Source organism: Eleginops maclovinus, chromosome 24, assembly GCF_036324505.1.
Source record: "Eleginops maclovinus isolate JMC-PN-2008 ecotype Puerto Natales chromosome 24, JC_Emac_rtc_rv5, whole genome shotgun sequence".
In the NCBI taxonomy this organism is placed as follows: domain Eukaryota; kingdom Metazoa; phylum Chordata; class Actinopteri; order Perciformes; family Eleginopidae; genus Eleginops; species Eleginops maclovinus.
In genome coordinates this window covers 9146220-9165054 of record NC_086372.1, presented here as the reverse complement: position 1 = coordinate 9165054, position 18835 = coordinate 9146220, and the positions used below count along the sequence as shown (strand labels likewise).

Sequence of the window (18835 nt, the reverse complement as noted above, 5' to 3'; positions counted from 1 at the left end):
AATCATAGTTTGGAGATGGGGGTCAGCAGTGGATGGACTCTGTGACACTGACATATTGCATTTTAAATGGCCTGAAATCAATCCTACTTGACCCAAGTGTGCTCTGCAGTTCCCCAATTCCCTAGGCCTTGTTGCAGAGTATTAGAATACCACTTTTAAGACTCCCTCGGCAATGGAGTTGTCATGCTTACAAGCTGACATAAGAACTGTTCCTGTGAGAGGCAGGGCAGAGGTGATACCATGTCATTGTGCTTGTGCTCCCAACTCCTCCAGCCTCTGATCCCCTGGCCTTTGGTCGTCAACAACACATGTGACAATTACCACCTGGCGCTTCAAGAACCGTCCACCCCATCAGAGCGTATTCAATGACACGTTTAAGGCTTGCAGTTTTCTGGAAACAAACACTTATTAAGTGGCAACATGGCAAGTTCCTCACCAGAAACCAATGCTATCTTTGGCTTCTATTGGCGCTGTGTGCGTGAGCTGGCCATCCAAACTTTTCATACAGCCTTATAGATTATCATCCAACTACAGTCTCCTCCAATTGGTAGACAAGGCCGTGATTAATTGCAAGCTTTTTACGTCAGTCACCGGGACACATGTTTTCGGTTTACCTCTTTTAAGGAATTTGCACGTCGCGTCTGGCTACAGCTGCACCTCAGGAAAGTGCTCCATCTGCCACTAAACAACCTTAGGTCACAGTGTGTACGCTGTGTGTTCGTCAACATTTTGAGAACACCTAATTACATTTAGCTTGAAGTACACTTGGCCAGAGATGTTAGCTTTCTGTTTGACATTTCTGGACTTAAAAGTTTTCCAGAAGTTGGTTACAATGGTTAGTAGATGCTTGTGGACTTAAAGCTAAACACAAGCCTCGTTTCCTATCATTATTCTACGTCTGATGTGTGATTACATCCTTAAAGGCTGGAAATGAATGATAGCACAGAGAGAACAAACAGGGACTTGTAATCGTGCTGCGTAGCTTTTGGCAAACGTTCAGTCAAACCATGAAGCCAGGTTGGATGACGTGCGCTGATTGACTACGGGTCAAAGGTGTACGTCGTCTTGTTTGTATGTTTACATAAAAACCCTGCCAAGTGAAGCATTTCATTAATCCAGCAAATCTCTGCGTCCCTCAGATTGGTTGGCAAACATTGGTCGCCACATTTAGTAATGGTGACCTCAGTCATTGTGAAGCCATGACATATTTCATTTAGTGGGCATGGAACAGGAACAGTCTTGCCCTCATTATTCTCTTGAAGGCTGGAATGAGTTGGAACTGCGACATGCTGGCTGAAACCAACATTTTACAATATCATATTACAGACTGACATGTTAATGGAGCTCCTGCTGCTCTTTCAACTACATTGTCACTCCTGTTCAGGGTCAGAGGTGCCATTGTTTGGATTTTTCTCCAAACAATAGAAACACTGACAACTTAGCACGTATACCCTGACTGTAAATGTGCTCCCATCATATGACAATAGCTGACGCACAATGTTAAGACTTCTAAAAGATGGATTTAGTCACAAGTTACAGCATGAGAAATGATGAGTTACGTAAGAGCAATCTGATAATAGAAGTTAAGACTGAGGCACTGTGAGCTGAACAGTGAGCCACTGATAAAATGCAATGTGTGCTAACTAACGCTATGATTACGCTGCTGTCTGTGAATCCATCATTTTGTTTGCGGAGCCATTAGCTCAGAGCCACTTTGACACCCACAGGTGTTTGACTACCCAAGCCTCGCCTCAGATATTCTCTATTGGCTGTTGATTCGCAGCGGTGGAAAGTTACCAGGTCGTTGCACAAATGCAATTTTGAGGCAACCTTGTAGGTTATTATTAGCGGGAGCTTTAGAGGTACTGGCTGGCTCATAATCTATTTATACTGGTCACATTAACCGTTTCCCGGTGTAAGCAGTTTTTATGCTAAGCTAACTGTCATAAAGCTCTTGCTTATAATTAGGGCAATTATACATGATTATCTTTAATTTGATGCTCAACTAAAGTACTGAAACACTTTCATATAGTAATTATTTCACCTCTGTAAAGGCATGGCTCTTGCTTGTATTCTTTCCGTTTTTGCCGTGTTATATTTACACTTTGCTTGATTACTCCCCGTAAAAGATACTCGATACTGAAACACGATTTTAAACTAAACAATGAAAGATAATGGTATAGGTCGAGGCTGTGAATGGGAACATATTGAAGGAAAAAGGAAATTCCTGGGAAATAAAACAATACACTTTTATTCCTTAGTATTCCCAAAGTGAGAGTACCATTGTGATGCTACAATCATCCATGGTATTGCTAAGTATTCCCTTCTGAGTTTAAGGGGTTTGATTACACATTTCACGTGTTACATGTCTTGTCTTGTGCTTGATTGGTCTCGATTATGAATGGGGGATTCTTTCCCTTGTCCTGACTGAGTAAATGACTTGTGTTGACAAGAGCCAGAAGGAAACACTGTAACTGGAACTCCTTGTCTGTCTTCACCTCCTGCCCTGCCTCCGGAGCAGTGACAGAGCACGCAGATATTTCACACATTACATACGTCAAGAGAAAAACCCTTTCCCTCTTTACTGGCACATCCTTTAGTTAAACAGTTACTTTAGGAGACTCAAACACAGCTACACATGCGAGGAAGCACACCCCCTTTTTGCGAGCCTCCGAAATGCAAAGCTCCATATAAGGGCATGGTGATGATGTAATGGACCATAGGCAGGGAGCACATCCCTTATTGTTTGGGCCGCCTGCAGGAATGCCCACATTACAGCTACTCAGAGAGTGAGACACACACAGAGAGGAAGAGTAGAGCGTCGGGTGTTGTACGGCAAGATAATGAGCTTATGGCAGTGAACCTGGGGAAGCCTTTGGCAGAGGTAGGCATGCTGAACATTACTACACTCATCTTATTTGTGATTCACTTTTTAAAAAGAGTTGTCCATGTCTGGAATGGCTTGGTGATCCTTCTGTATTCTGTACTTTTGATTGTAAGTTTCATGAGGTTTGTAATAGAATTTGTTTTCGAATTTAAAGTTAGTTTTTTATTTTGTATTTTCAAAATGATTCCAGAATCATTTGAGGATCCCCTCTTTAAAACAACTCCTCCAATACGTTTTATAGAACTAACTGAAGTAAATGAATATTGTAAAGTGCTAAATGTGCTGAAACTATAGCGCAATCTCAACTTCTCCAATCCAGTAAAGCAACAGAAGGAACGTTCCAGATTTAATTCATTTTGCTTACTGATAAATAAATGCTAAAACACATTTTGATTCATTGCTCAGAATCTGAAGGAGAGGCTATTCTAACACCCTGCAGACCAACGAGGTGAACTACTTAGACAGTAATACATCTTTTCATTTTAGAAAGTGGTGTTGCACATGTTACATTTATGGCCCAGAGAGGGAATTTCTGAAGGTACCAGAATCACAAAAAAGCGTAGTTCAAGTTTAGGGATCATGCGGCATCCCATGAGTGCAGCAGAACAAAAAGACAGTGTAAAAGATGCGGTACGGCAGAAACTACGTTAAACAGATTCTGTAACTAAACTATATTTCAAATCTATATTATGTAAGGAACGCTGATTATTGTTTAGAACCAGAGGGTTATTTTGAAGAAGCACTTTTCACAGTTTTTTATTGTCAGCTGAACCCATTTCTTGGACGTGGCTCTAGTTTCAGAACGCATTAAGAGGAAATGTTTGGAGGAAATAATGGTCTGTTGTTGAAAGACGGTATGGTGGATTTCCATAATGTTTATCCAGCCTTTTGAAAGATAAAGCCTAATCTGATGTATTCACACACAAAGAAAACCCACAACTTTTAAGGACACACACTTTACACCAAGGTCTCCTTTGGTAACACTCTATTAACCATTTCCCCACCAGCAGGAAGTCAATAAATATCAGAGCTACATATTTCACACATGTTGATTGCACTCTTGGGGCTTATCACTTAGCCTGTGTGGACATTACATTCAGTACATGCACTGCATCAATCAGTGCTGCCCCCTCTTTCAAACTCTGTCACACATGAGGGCATTTGGCCCACAATCCACATGTTAAAGCGGAGGTGGCCATGTGTGTATGCGGAGGATATATCGCTCTGTACATACATGACCTAATCACTTGTGGTTAGGAAATGACATATGGAAGGTGAAACACAGCTTTGAGCAGCGGGTGAGCCACAGTTTCCAGCTTCAGGAGCCACGTAAAGAGAGGGGAAGCCCTCTGTGAAGCTGCACTGCTGGGGCTAGTTGAGACTCCCTGATGGCTCACAACGGGATGTTTCCTTTTCTATTTTAATGGCATTTATGTTCTCTTATATTTGAAGAAAAGACCCAAATATATTGGCACCAAAAGGCAGCAAAAAATCCCGTAAAGTTAAGAAACCCTACTTTGGCTAACCCACCAAATGACTCAAATCATTTTCCGTGACAACATTCACGCCCATGATGTCATGCATTCATATTTTAAAGGGGAATACTATTTGTAACTGACTTCAGAGTGGGTGGTGTGGTGACTTGTAATGTTGATACCCATGAAACTGTTATGTCACTATCTTTATGTGCAGCACATTAAAGTTTATACCTCCAAAATAATGTTCTTTCAAGCTGTAGCCATCCCTGCACTTTTACGACACTCCGATAAAACGGACACGTGGATGCTATGTAGATCAGTCATGTTTATGTGTTCCCTGAACGCACATGGCAACTTCTCCTGACTTATATTAGATGGCAAACGCTGGTCGGACGAGCGATTTCCCGTTCAAGTATGAATGGTCTCCAGCATAAATTAAGGGTCAGGAGATTCTCTCACCAACTGTCACTCGGTCTATTGGTCCCCCCGGCTGTTTAAAATGCACACTTTCAAATGTAATAACCACAAAGTTCTCGATGTGACTCCAAATACACTCATCTATGTGTGTGTCCGTGACAAAAAGGTGCACACTGCATGAAGACCTCCGCTTGTACCACAGAGTGCCATCAGGAATAGTGCAATATAGTCTCATAAAGGGCTTTAAGTGATTCCACTGGTGTGTGTTGTGCCATGTAGTTTCCTCTCAAAGGATTTGTCTTTATTAGCGCAAAGTGTTCTTGCAAGCAGGATAAAGGATTTGTATCCATGTCAGTGTTTCAAAGCAGAGTTTCCAGTCTTACAAGAAACAAGTACATTATTTCTATTTTGGATGATGACTTCACTAGAAAGCAGCGGGACAGAGATAAGACATTGAATAAACAGTGATTATACAGGCGACATTTTGCAAGCGGGATGTCTGCCTGTTTGGCTTAGCAACTCAAGTGTTTCTACGCAAACAACCCACTGGGAAAAAACTAAACGCAGCTTTTCAACACATGCATGTTTCAGTAAAGGCTCCTGGCACGACAATCTTATCCAAAGTCCTTGAGAGTTACCATGATTTACACGTTTCATCGACACAGCAAGCTAATAACAAGGGCAAACGCAGAGTCAACAAAGCTCGGGAGAACATAATCTGAGCACCTGGAATACTCACAGACCCTAAAATTAAAAGGGACACATTCTGCTGAGAACCATGAGGCCTAGAGTAGCAGCCTTTTAACCCAACATCTCAGAAATGTTACTTCAATATTATAATCTCAAGTTAAAGTCATCAATCCACATTTAAGTCACAGTAGAGGTAAAGCTTGTGACTTGCTATAGTGCTGTATTTTGTATTCATAGTCATTCGTATCAAGTATCAGCATCCAAGCTCATGTACCTATGATTGTTAACAACGGACTCCTAAAATTATCTGGGTGAGTGGCGCATGTTTGCACTTTCAACAGGAAACGGTTCACTTAAAATAAAGTTTACAGCATATTTCATGATAACTAATAACAGTGCCTCTGGAAACGTAGCCACAAACATATCCTTAACCAACCAAACCACATTTATAATGAATATGCATATTCTTATAATACTTTATTGAGTGTTCTTTGGTCTGGATGTAGTTGAAACAGATGGATGCAGTTAAATGGGCCCCCCCCCACCCGCCGTTAGCTGCTACTGGAGAAAGAAATGACATACCCTCTGCTGCTGAGAAGTGACCCACCCTTCCTCACTTACATCATGGCCCACAATCCAAGTGTACATGTGGAATTTGTGATCCCTAAGTGTGCGTTTGTGTGTGTGGGGGGATTTCTGTATAAACTCTGGGGCTGTAATTGCCTTTAGAAGACGGGGGAATTCCTTTAAGTGTATCAGAAAAAAACAGGGAGGGTATGTGGTGGTGGTTTAAGAAGGGAGGGGGGTAAAGGGTTGGTAGTAGAGGAACCCCTTAATTAAAGGATTGTTCCATGCCAGGGGGCCATTTGTGTGGAAATGCCTGGCAGCTGCACACACAGCAGTCATAACATAGCTTCCCCCGGGACTGTAGGCCGGGCGATGTATGTACCAGACGTGCTGACCCCGACAACGCTCTGCAACTGCATCCACTGGCACACATGCAATGCACCTTAACATCGTTTGTGTTCTGTGCTGTAAAATATGAGAAGCAGTTGTAAAAATATAAATATTACACATATCTACTTGATCTGTAGAATTGACCATTTACTTGCCTTTGTGAAACCTCTGTCAGCACTCAATGAGCATAACACACAGTGGAACACATCCTTTTATGAAAGACACACCAAAATAACTACAGATTACCATTAAACATCTAACGTAATCCAAGAACATCCCGTTTTGAAAGCTCCTTTTAACAATATTTAACCTCTTATCTGTTCACATCATTTTCTGAGGTCAACATCAACATTTTGTTGCATGCCCAATTATTTCCCAGAGGACTTAATCGGCCATATGTTATACCCTCAAACGCGATGGAAACTGATTGTTAAACTCAAGGCCTAATATTTACAGCAGTAACTTAGGTTTCCAAGCCACGGGAGAATTAGTTGGCAACAAGGGAACGAGAAAAAAGTAACCACAGGTATTTCAGATTACCGACCTGAGAGAGTTTAAGTAATGCTTTTTATGAAGTGCTAAATTTTCCATGACATAAAAACGTTGGTCCTCCGCAGAAGTGCAGGGAAAATAACAGTGTTTATGGTGTGTCAGCGCTTGGAGAAGTGGGCCCAATGGGTAAAGACAGTGGGGTTTCTTAAGCACCTTTTACATATAACATATGGAGACTGACATGTTAGTTTTATCAATGATCATAAACATGTGAGGCTCCAGAATTCACTGCAAGTAATCAAAATATATTCTCAAAAGTAGGGAGCAAATAAAAATTGATACAACAGCAGGGGGAAATGAACAATTTGGCAACACTTAACATTCAAAAATGAGTGAAAGGTATATGCCATTTCTATTTACAAGTTCTGGACTGGATTGCTCATGTTTTCTTCTTTTTTCTTTACAGGTTGAAGCTGTTAATTGATCAGGACAAGGCCTACCAGGAAAGAAAGGAAGAGGAGAACGACAAAAAGATTGAAAGTCTGAAGGAGGAGCTGACAAAACTCAAGTCGTTTGCGTTGATGGTGGTTGATGAACAACAGCGTCTCACTGAGCAGCTGAAACAACAAACAGTAAAGTTCCAAGAGCTGAGTGTCACTGCTTCGCAAGCCCAGGAGGAGCTGAGCTCAGCTCATGCCCGTCTGCAGGAAGAGGAGCAAAAGGTCTTTCGCTTGGAGGCTGAGCTGCATGACCACTCCGGTCGATTCCATCAGGAACAAGAAACCATGACGGCCAAACTGACCAGCGAGGATGCACAAAACAGGCAGCTGCGCCAAAAACTGTCAACTCTCAGCAGGCAGCTCGATGACCTGGAGGAGACCAACAAGACCCTGCGCAGAGCCGAGGAGGAACTGCAGGAGCTGAGAGACAAAATTAGCCGTGGCGAGTGTGGAAACTCTAGCCTCATGTCTGAGCTTGAAGAGTTACGTAAAAGGGTACTTGAGATGGAGGGAAAGGATGAAGAGTTGATCAGAATGGAGGACCACTGCAGGGACCTGAACAAGAAACTGGAGAAAGAGGCCAATCAAAGCCGGTGCTTGAAGGCTGAAGTCGATAAACTGAACCACAGAATTATGGACTTAGAGAAATTAGAGGATGCATTCAGCAAGAGCAAACAAGAATGCAACTCTCTCAAAAGTAACCTGGAGAAAGAGAGGACGGTGTCAAAGGTTCTGACCAGTGAGCTGGAAGTCTTGAAAGTCAGGGTCAAAGAACTAGAGGATGCTGAGAGTCAACTAGGGAAGACAGAGCTGACTCTGAAGGAAGATCTAACCAAGTTAAAGACTTTGACTGTCATGCTGGTGGATGAGAGGAAGGCAATGGCAGAGAAGCTAAAGCAAATGGAGAACAAGGTCCACAACAGCACTGGCAAACTTCAGGCTGAACAGGACAAAGTTACCTCAGTCACAGAGAAGCTAATTGAGGAGAGCAAGAAAGCCTTAAGGTCAAAGGCTGAGCTGGAGGACAAAATGTGCAGCGCTACAAAGGAAAGGGATGACTTGAAGGCAAAGTTGAGTGATGAAGAGGAAAAGAGCAATGATTTGGAGTCTAAGATCAATATGATGAAGAAAAGGTTGCAATCGCTTGAGAACATAGAAAGAGAATACCTGAGAAGCAAAGCTAAAGAGGAGCACGTCAAATCACCCATTGCTAACCGCTTCCAACAAGACGATAACAAAGTAAAGGATTTGACGCAGGAGGTTGAACGCCTCAGGCGCAAACTAAAAGACATGAAGGTGGTAGAAGGTGACCTCTTGAAAACAGAAGAGTTTGAGTCACTAGAGAAACGATTCAACAGTGAACAAGAGAAAGGTAAAACATTAATGGAGGAGCTGGAAATCTCCAGAAAAGAACTCTCAAAGTACCAGCTGGCTGAAAAGAAAGAGTGCAACCAAGAGCATGTCCTTTATAAACGCTTAAAGGAAGAGGAGGCTAAGTCTAGTCATTTGACCAGAGAGGTAGCAGCTCTGAAGGAGAAGATCCATGAATACATGGGGACAGAGGACTCCATCTGCCGCATGAAAACTGACCACTCAACACTCCAAAGAAAACTGACCCAGCAGGAGGTCAGAAACAAAGAGCTGGCCAGAGAAATGGAGACACTCACCAGAGAGCTTGAGAGATATAGACGCTTTAGCAAAAGTCTTCGCCCTGGCATGAATGGAAGGCGCTTTTCAGACCTTCATGTTGCCACCAAGGAAGTTCAGACAGAGCCACAGGACCTAATGTCTCCCAACTGTTCAATGACAATGGCCCCACTGGAGTGTGCTGTGGTGAACGGGAAGCTGTACGACGAGAGCGAACCAGAGGAGAATGCAAACTACAGCAATGAGCTTCAGCTCGCCAAATGCAGCCCCTCACTTATGAATAATGTAAATAATCTAAACAATTTGAGAAGAGCTCGAGTCCCGTTTGTTAAAAACAAAGACACCTCCCTTCAGGTGAACGGTAAAGTGCAACCACGGCAGAATGGCAACCACGTTCAGCCCGGAGATGTGGTTTTGACCCACAGCCCTGGACAGCCCCTGCACATTAAAGTGACTCCTGACCACGGACATAACACAGCAACGCTAGAGATCACCAGCCCGACCACAGAAAACACCCAGTCATTCACCAGCACTGCCGTCATACCCACAAGTGGAGGTCCACCCAAACAAAGAATTACTATCATCCAGAATGCTTCCATATCCCCTAATGCTAAATCCCTCTCCCCACTGACAAAATCTAAAGGTTCCCCCATCTCTGACGAGCTGTGTTCACCAGACAGGGCCCTATCACCTTTCACTATGGCTTCATACTCAAGAGCAATGTCTCCAGACTCGTGTGGCTCTGTAACACCAGACAGAGCCATTTCCCCCATACAGATAGTGTCAGTCACCACAGGCACCCCTGAACGCTCCCTCTCCACGGAGCCAGTGGAGGTTGTTGGAGGGCACGCAGTCTTTCGTGTGACCCCGGAAAGGCAAAGCAACTGGCAGGTCCAGAGGTCCAACAGCTCTGGGCCGAACGTCTTCACCACGGAGGACAACAAAATCCATATTCACTTAGGGAGCCCCTTCATTCAGAGCATCAGCACTCCAACGCAAACACTGAGTCCATGCAACACACCTGGACTCCAGGAGCAAAGGACTCAGGTGCTCGCAAACTGCAGTAATTCTACTACCAAAGCCACCAGCAAAGTCACAAGTAGCATCGTGATTAAGCCCACCTCCACCCAAATCCAAAGGCCATCACAAATTACAGTAAGTAATGTCTATGAGTGACCTGATAACCCCCAAAACTCTCCATCCCATCCTTTGTTACTGAGTCGTCCCCATCAGATCAAACACAACCATAGACCCTTATACCCCAGCTGCATACCCTGACATTTCATGCGTCTGTGTTACTAGATTTATGGATTTAAACCGTGGTTTGAATGTTTCCTTTTTTTTGGGTTGGTTTGCTTGGTTATGTGTGATTCAATTGTTTGCCTGCATGAGAAAACAATACCATTTCAAAGCACTAGAAATATTGATTTCTTTTGACGTAACACCTGGTTTTAACTTATGTGCACTTACTGTATTGTACTCAGTGGCAAATGTGCCACGTAGTCTGACTATTCACACTGATGTATCATATCAGCTTTTATACTTCATATTACCCATACTGCATTACGTTGTTTGGTTTTCTGAGAATTAAAGTGTGCAAAAAAAAAAGAAAAGCTTTATAGTTTGTCATCAATGCTTGCCAATTTCATTTACCCACTAAATCCAGCATGTTTTGAATGTTTAAAATAAATAATACTGATCTGGTAAAAAGTCTGATGACGTTGATTTTTGGTCACGTTTTAACACTTTCAATTTCAACCCGATGTTATTATGTGACAGTGTGTTGATTCACTTTCTCAGAACTGAACATAAACACTGTTCAGATTTTGTTAGACCTAATTAAATAATACCCAAGTGGAAGAGTTGTGTGTAAAACCTTTGTGCTCATACTAACCAGATTACAAGACAAAACAAAAACCTTCTGGGATTCTAACATGTGTTCGCTTGCTTGAGTTAAAATCATAGGCTGAGGTCATAGTTTCTTCTTACATTCAGGGCACAGAAACCAAGAGAAGGAGAACCAGCATGATGTGAACTCACTGTTCTCCTAAATGATAGAATGGAAAGCCTGCTTGAAACCTTTAAAACTCAAAAGTGGTGAAAAAGCTTCTTGATGTGTGAATATAGAGAGCGAACTGAAGCCGCTCTCCTCGCCTGTATTAACATTCATTAATGTCGACGGTTAGGGTTGTAGGTTACTGAAACATGGCTACTATTCAGTTGAAATCCCCCACACACATGTTTCTAAAAGTGCTTTAAACAAACACACATTCTGGCAAATGACAAACTAGATCAGCAGCATTAAAGACATAGGTTAACCAGGCTACACATTCAGTGTTCCCTTATCCCTTCTTGGTGCAACATATTACGACAATTAAATCCTTAAAATAAAACAAATAAGTAAAGAATCGCTACTGGGAGAATCGAGAAAGCCTGCCATGTTGATGCCCATTTCTGAGAGTGTTGCCACCCAAAATCGCACACCAGGAAACGCACTTCATCAAGAAGCGCCTTCAGAAAACCTGAGACGGGGACGCAGCCTCAGAAATACTAATGCATTTGTTGGTAGTTCGACCTCATTGGTCTTTTAGCAAAAAGTCTCATTCAGCTTGCTTTCGCCGGGTAGAAACCCAAACCATCTGTTTTATTTTGCTTCCTCCCATGAATCATGTCCTTTGAAATGAATCATCAGTACAACTTATGAACGTTCCTCCATGTATATGCATTCTTGTACATGTGGTTTTATGTGCCCACAGTGGAAACATACCATTTGTTAACTTAAATCTGTAACGAAGGTCAGGAGAAATGGTGAGGGGGTGGAGACAGAAAGCACGAATGGGAGGGATGTGGAAGAGGAGCCAGTGGGGAGGATGTGGGAGGATTGTATCTGTCATTACTGTCATGTCTGACTACCAAGTTAATGTAAGACAAATTACATTTAAAAAGAAATAAATGCAAGTTACAAGTAAACAGCCACAATCCCTTTCAACAGAAGGTTTGAGTGTATCTGGCTGAGCTCAACATCTAGCCACTAAATAATCCATAGCCATGCTCACTGTGTCAAAGAAGAAGCAGCCACATTTAAGGACCGCTGTCAAAAGATGTCAAGTCAAACAATGTCACTTGACCTCCAGAGTCCAACCTGACCCCCCAAACTGTTACGCACATGTTCCAAAAATAAAGAGATTGAATTCGATGCATCACCACTCCTTAATGGTATCTTTGAAGTGAACAGAGCTGATTCATTCTAAATAATATAAAGCAGCAGGACAACTGTTGCAGGAAAGTAATGAATCCAACCCAAACACACACACAAACAAACCACTGTGACAAACTGAAGATGATTTAATCCAGCATTAAATCTAGTGAGAAGCGCAGCTGGAGAAGCTGGATCCAGAGCAGTCTGGGCACAATGGAACGATGCAGCGACTAAACAAGGTGCTATTCATTAGGGCAGGACAGGGGAAATCATCCAGCAGCTGGGATTACTGTCTGCGACCTCAATCACCCCCTGACTCACTTTAGACTCACTTAATAATTTGTGTGTACTCGTCTGGTTCAGCCAAGGAGGACAGAAAATGCAAATGGTTTCTCTGCCAGACTGATCAAATGATGATCAAGTGACACGCTGGAAGCCAAAGCCTACAGAGAAGAAGAACTCACAGTGATAATGCAGATAAAAAGCAGGACTTGGAGGGTGAGATCAAACATACAAAAACACCCAGTACATGATGTCATTTCAGTTGTTTTAATTACTACACCTCACGCCATAAAGGAAAGGTGTGTTTGACGCTGCAGGCGAGAGCGGATTTCCTCCTTTTAGCCCACCATGAGAATAACGGTGGAGGAATTTGCTCACCTTGACCGACAGGCACAATAAAAGAGGGGACAGACAATAAACAGCTTTCTCTAAACAAAAGGCCTCCCAGTGCGTGTGAATGAGAGAGGGTAAGCGATGTGAGAGTAGCCTCTCCCCCACCGCAACACTAGCACCAAAACAAACCTCGTGTTTGGTCACCATGGAAACAGCCGGGCCGGTTTTTGCAGAGGAAGTACTTAGTTGAACTCCTGCTGCAGAGCTGATATACGAGAGAACAAAGCCGCACATTAAGGCCTCTCCCCGAGTTAAATCAACAACACCCCCATGACGTGGAGCCCTTCCACATTTTCTGGCCCATTACCTTTGTTGGAGTGTAGGCCATACTTATACTGAAATGTACACCCCGTATGAATATTTAAGGATATAGTTCACTGCAGGTTTTTGTTAATTCTCAAACCCACAAGCCGCACATGAACATATCCAAGTGCTTCTCTCAAGCGAGTCGTTTGCTGTAGCTTGGGAAAAGAGTGAGTGGTGTGATGAAACTCATGGAAATACTGAAGAGTTACACTCAGCTGCAGAAGTGCAGGCCGGATCGAAGACACAGCTTGTCTCAGTGGAAGCTCTTTGTCTCAGTGGTAGCTCTGTGTCTCAGTGGTAGCTCTGTGTCTCAGTGGTAGATCTGTGTCTCAGTGGTAGATCTGTGTCTCAGTGGAAGCTCTTTGTCTCAGTGGTAGCTCTTTGTCTCAGTGGTAGATCTTTGTCTCAGTGGAAGCTCTTTGTCTCAGTGGAAGCTCTTTGTCTAAGTGGAAGCTCTTTGTCTCAGTGGTAGATCTGTGTCTCAGTGGTAGATCTGTGTCTCAGTGGTAGATCTGTGTCTCAGTGATAGATCTGTGTCTCAGTGGTAGATCTGTGTCTCAGTGGTAGATCTGTGTCTCAGTGGAAGCTCTTTGTCTCAGTGGTAGCTCTTTGTCTCAGTGGTACATCTTTGTCTCAGTGGAAGCTCTTTGTCTCAGTGGAAGCTCTTTGTCTCAGTGGAAGCTCTTTGTCTCAGTGGTAGATCTGTGTCTCAGTGGTAGATCTGTGTCTCAGTGGTAGATCTGTGTCTCAGTGATAGATCTGTGTCTCAGTGGTAGATCTGTGTCTCAGTGGTAGATCTGTGTCTCAGTGGAAGCTCTTTGTCTCAGTGGTAGATCTTTGTCTCAGTGGTAGATCTGTGTCTCAGTGGTAGATCTGTGTCTCAGTGGAAGCTCTTTGTCTCAGTGGTAGATCTGTGTCTCAGTGGTAGATCTTTGTCTCAGTGGTAGATCTGTGTCTCAGTGGAAGCTCTTTGTCTCAGTGGTAGATCTGTGTCTCAGTGGTAGATCTGTGTCTCAGTGGAAGCTCTTTGTCTCAGTGGAAGCTCTGTGTCTCAGTGGAAGCTCTGTGTCTCAGTGGAAGATCTGTGTCTCAGTGGTAGATCTGTGTCTCAGTGGAAGCTCTTTGTCTCAGTGGTAGATCTGTGTCTCAGTGGTAGATCTGTGTCTCAGTGGTAGATCTTTGTCTCAGTGGTAGCTCTGTGTCTCAGTGGTAGATCTGTGTCTCAGTGGAAGATCTGTGTCTCAGTGGTAGATCTGTGTCTCAGTGGAAGCTCTTTGTCTCAGTGGAAGCTCTGTGTCTCAGTGGAAGCTCTTTGTCTCAGTGGTAGCTCTGTGTCTCAGTGGTAGATCTGTGTCTCAGTGGAAGCTCTTTGTCTCAGTGGAAGCTCTTTGTCTCAGTGGAAGCTCTTTGTCTCAGTGGTAGATCTGTGTCTCAGTGGTAGATCTTTGTCTCAGTGGTAGATCTGTGTCTCAGTGGTAGATCTGTGTCTCAGTGGTAGATCTGTGTCTCAGTGGTAGATCTGTGTCTCAGTGGAAGCTCTTTGTCTCAGTGGTAGATCTGTGTCTCAGTGGTAGATCTGTGTCTCAGTGATAGATCTTTGTCTCAGTGGTAGATCTTTGTCTCAGTGGTAGATCTGTGTCTCAGTGGTAGATCTGTGTCTCAGTGGAAGCTCTTTGTCTCAGTGGAAGCTCTTTGTCTCAGTGGTAGATCTGTGTCTCAGTGGAAGCTCTTTGTCTCAGTGGTAGATCTGTGTCTCAGTGATAGATCTTTGTCTCAGTGGTAGATCTGTGTCTCAGTGGTAGATCTGTGTCTCAGTGGTAGATCTGTGTCTCAGTGGTAGATCTTTGTCTCAGTGGTAGATCTGTGTCTCAGTGGTAGATCTGTGTCTCAGTGGTAGATCTGTGTCTCAGTGGTAGATCTGTGTCTCAGTGGTAGATCTGTGTCTCAGTGGTAGATCTTTGTCTCAGTGGTAGATCTGTGTCTCAGTGGTAGATCTGTGTCTCAGTGGAAGCTCTTTGTCTCAGTGGAAGCTCTTTGTCTCAGTGGAAGCTCTTTGTCTCAGTGGTAGATCTGTGTCTCAGTGGAAGCTCTTTGTCTCAGTGGAAGCTCTTTGTCTCAGTGGTAGATCTGTGTCTCAGTGGTAGATCTGTGTCTCAGTGGTAGATCTGTGTCTCAGTGGTAGATCTTTGTCTCAGTGGTAGATCTGTGTCTCAGTGGTAGATCTTTGTCTCAGTGGTAGATCTGTGTCTCAGTGGTAGATCTGTGTCTCAGTGGTAGATCTGTGTCTCAGTGGTAGATCTGTGTCTCAGTGGTAGATCTTTGTCTCAGTGGTAGATCTGTGTCTCAGTGATAGATCTTTGTCTCAGTGGTAGATCTGTGTCTCAGTGGTAGATCTGTGTCTCAGTGGTAGATCTGTGTCTCAGTGATAGATCTTTGTCTCAGTGGTAGATCTTTGTCTCAGTGGTAGATCTGTGTCTCAGTGGTAGCTCTGTGTCTCAGTGATAGATCTTTGTCTCAGTGGTAGATCTGTGTCTCAGTGGTAGATCTGTGTCTCAGTGGTAGCTCTGTGTCTCAGTGGTAGATCTTTGTCTCAGTGGTAGATCTGTGTCTCAGTGGTAGATCTGTGTCTCAGTGATAGATCTTTGTCTCAGTGGTAGATCTGTGTCTCAGTGGTAGATCTGTGTCTCAGTGGTAGATCTGTGTCTCAGTGATAGATCTTTGTCTCAGTGGTAGATCTTTGTCTCAGTGGTAGATCTGTGTCTCAGTGGTAGCTCTGTGTCTCAGTGATAGATCTTTGTCTCAGTGGTAGATCTGTGTCTCAGTGGTAGATCTTTGTCTCAGTGGTAGATCTGTGTCTCAGTGGTAGATCTTTGTCTCAGTGGTAGATCTGTGTCTCAGTGATAGATCTTTGTCTCAGTGGTAGATCTTTGTCTCAGTGGTAGATCTTTGTCTCAGTGGTAGATCTTTGTCTCAGTGGTAGCTCTGTGTCTCAGTGGTAGATCTTTGTCTCAGTGGTAGATCTGTGTCTCAGTGGTAGATCTTTGTCTCAGTGGTAGATCTTTGTCTCAGTGGTAGATCTGAGTCTCAGTGGTAGATCTGTGTCTCAGTGGTAGATCTGTGTCTCAGTGGTAGATCTGTGTCTCAGTGGTAGATCTGTGTCTCAGTGGTAGATCTGTGTCTCAGTGGTAGATCTGTGTCTCAGTGGTAGATCTGTGTCTCAGTGGTAGATCTGTGTCTCAGTGGTAGATCTTTGTCTCAGTGGTAGATCTTTGTCTCAGTGGTAGATCTGTGTCTCAGTGGTAGATCTGTGTCTCAGTGGTAGATCTGTGTCTCAGTGGTAGATCTGTGTCTCAGTGGTAGATCTGTGTCTCAGTGGTAGATCTGTGTCTCAGTGGTAGATCTGTGTCTCAGTGGTAGATCTTTGTCTCAGTGGTAGTAATAATAACTCAAATTGGATATTTTAAGTGAGGGCATCTTAAAAGGAAATTCTGCAAAATGCAATTACCTTCCTAAGAAGACCAAGCTGCGACAATGTGACTGAAAAATATAGAATGTGCAAATCCATTTGGTAACTTTGAAAACTGCCAAGTTCAGCTATAGAGTAATTTCGTCTCTGGAGCAGAAACACTACTAGCTTGAAAAGGAGTAGAGACACACATTCATCTGTCTGGAGGATTTGAAATACCACTTAATGTCTTACTTTAAAAGCTCCTTTAAAAATGTGCTGGCTGTTGTTGAGGTCACTTTGATTGGTGGAAACGTCTTATCACAGTAAACAGGATATGGTTCTACTGTAAAAGGCCCGATCCAAAGGGATACAGCCTCAGAGTCCTGGCACGCTGCTGCACATGTAAACAAGTTGATTGAAAATGATTACACAGTAAGCGGAGCAGTAAGTTGTTTAAGAATCTGAGAAATGTGATGTTTCCCATGATATTTCCTCTTCTTGTTTGCAGCCAAACACTGGTTCCTAAGCAACACACTCATGTTCTGTAATACTGTTATTGGTAAAGGGATAATCTGGCACTAAATTAGGGGTAAGAATTCACAAAAAGTCTTCATACAGTTCAAGGGAAATATGTTAAAACATCGTTTGGGATGCAATTAAAACTCAACTTCATTATTGATTCACTTATGGACTGTTTTTATCCATGGAGGGATTAAATATGTGGTGTAGAAATGTAGTAAAATGCCCTCTTTAACTTATTCAATTATTATTGCCTATATTTAAATGTTTAAACGCACACTCATATGTCAAAAGAATACGGACAGCAGGACAGGTAATTATTGTAGAATTCAAAGTGGTATCCTATTCATCGGGAATACTAAAAAGAATTGACTCACAATTAAACCAAAACCATACCTATGATAGTCAAACTGTGAATATCTACTTTCTATGAGATCATTGTGATGACTATCCAAAGCTGAACTGAAGACAAAGTGCAGAAATCATGCAGTACGAGTTTGGCATTTACTGTCCATAAACCGTGATTTGATATCATCTAGTGGTCATTTCTCAGTATTACATCAGATCCTACAGGACACAGGAGACACTGGGGACACTGGGGACACTGGGGACACTGGAGCCTGTGTAGCAGTTCAAAATCATGCATGTTGTCTTGTGTGCCGTTTATCCCACGTTCTCCCCCTTTCTTCATTGTCTTTGCTGCATGTCACGGTTTCCCCACTGCGATGTATTTACTGTTCATTTATTTGTATTAAAAAGGTACCTCTAGAAGCGCTCCGACGACCAGGACCTACGAGAATCCCCAAACCGAAGGGCTCCTCTTCCCAGAAAGTGACAAACAGCACGGCAGCCAACCTCGGGCTGCAGAGCAAGAGTCAGCAGGCGCCTTGCACACAACCGGCCACGGGGAAAGAGCAGCATGAACACATCAACAACAACAACAACCCAAACCTAGTCAACCGCAAGCTGTGATATCACCTGGACCTTTTGTTCTTTCAATCACTTGTTCTTTAGAGGCAATAGGGTTAGGGTTAGACTAGGCTTACACAACACGGACATCTCAGCGTTTTGCATAAAGAGCATCTATTGATATTAAAATACAAAGGGTCAAAAGTGCCGCTTTATTTGTTTGTTGACCTTTTAAGAATATAGCTGTTCCACCAATAAATACAATCCCCATCTGTGGTGCTCTGAAGACAAGCAATGTCTGTGTCAACGTGTAATGTGTACACACTATTAGCTGTAAATAAAAGCTACCAAATACTTTAGAAAGTAGTTCCAATGTCACAGATTGCTGTGCGGGTGTCCCTGTGGTCAACATAACTGAAACTGAAGTGTAATACTAGAACATGAAGTATGTTGTGGTGTATGTCATGTTGTTCACTGAAAAGGGATTTCTTCCCTATTCATTTTCAGATCATGACAGTCGTTTATTCATTTCTGTGAATGGAACACGTGGATCTTTTTTAGACAAGTGGCAATAATGTACATAAGTGTAATCGTGATGTGATGTAATGCAGCTCCTGGCTAGTGATGATCTCCACAATGTGACATTTGTGTTATATTTGGTTATCAATAAAGCTTTTTTATACCTGGACAAGAGAAATGTTTCTGATCCAC

General features: G+C 43.0%; 1 protein-coding gene across 3 annotated transcripts in view; it reads left to right on the top strand.

Moving 5' to 3' along the window:
* The window catches only part of filip1l (filamin A interacting protein 1-like), a 58542-nt gene extending 39712 nt beyond the window's left edge, over positions 1-18830 (top strand). For 2 of the 3 annotated variants that reach the window (XM_063877971.1, XM_063877970.1), the window contains 2 exons: positions 7388-10223; positions 17975-18830. In XM_063877971.1, coding sequence (XP_063734041.1) covers positions 7388-10223; positions 17975-18187 — 3049 coding nt within the window. In that variant the 3' untranslated portion in view covers positions 18188-18830. The remainder of the gene's footprint in view (positions 1-7387; positions 10224-17974) is intronic. The other variant, XM_063877972.1, reaches the window with a different exon arrangement.
* Positions 18831-18835: the final 5 nt, after the last annotated feature.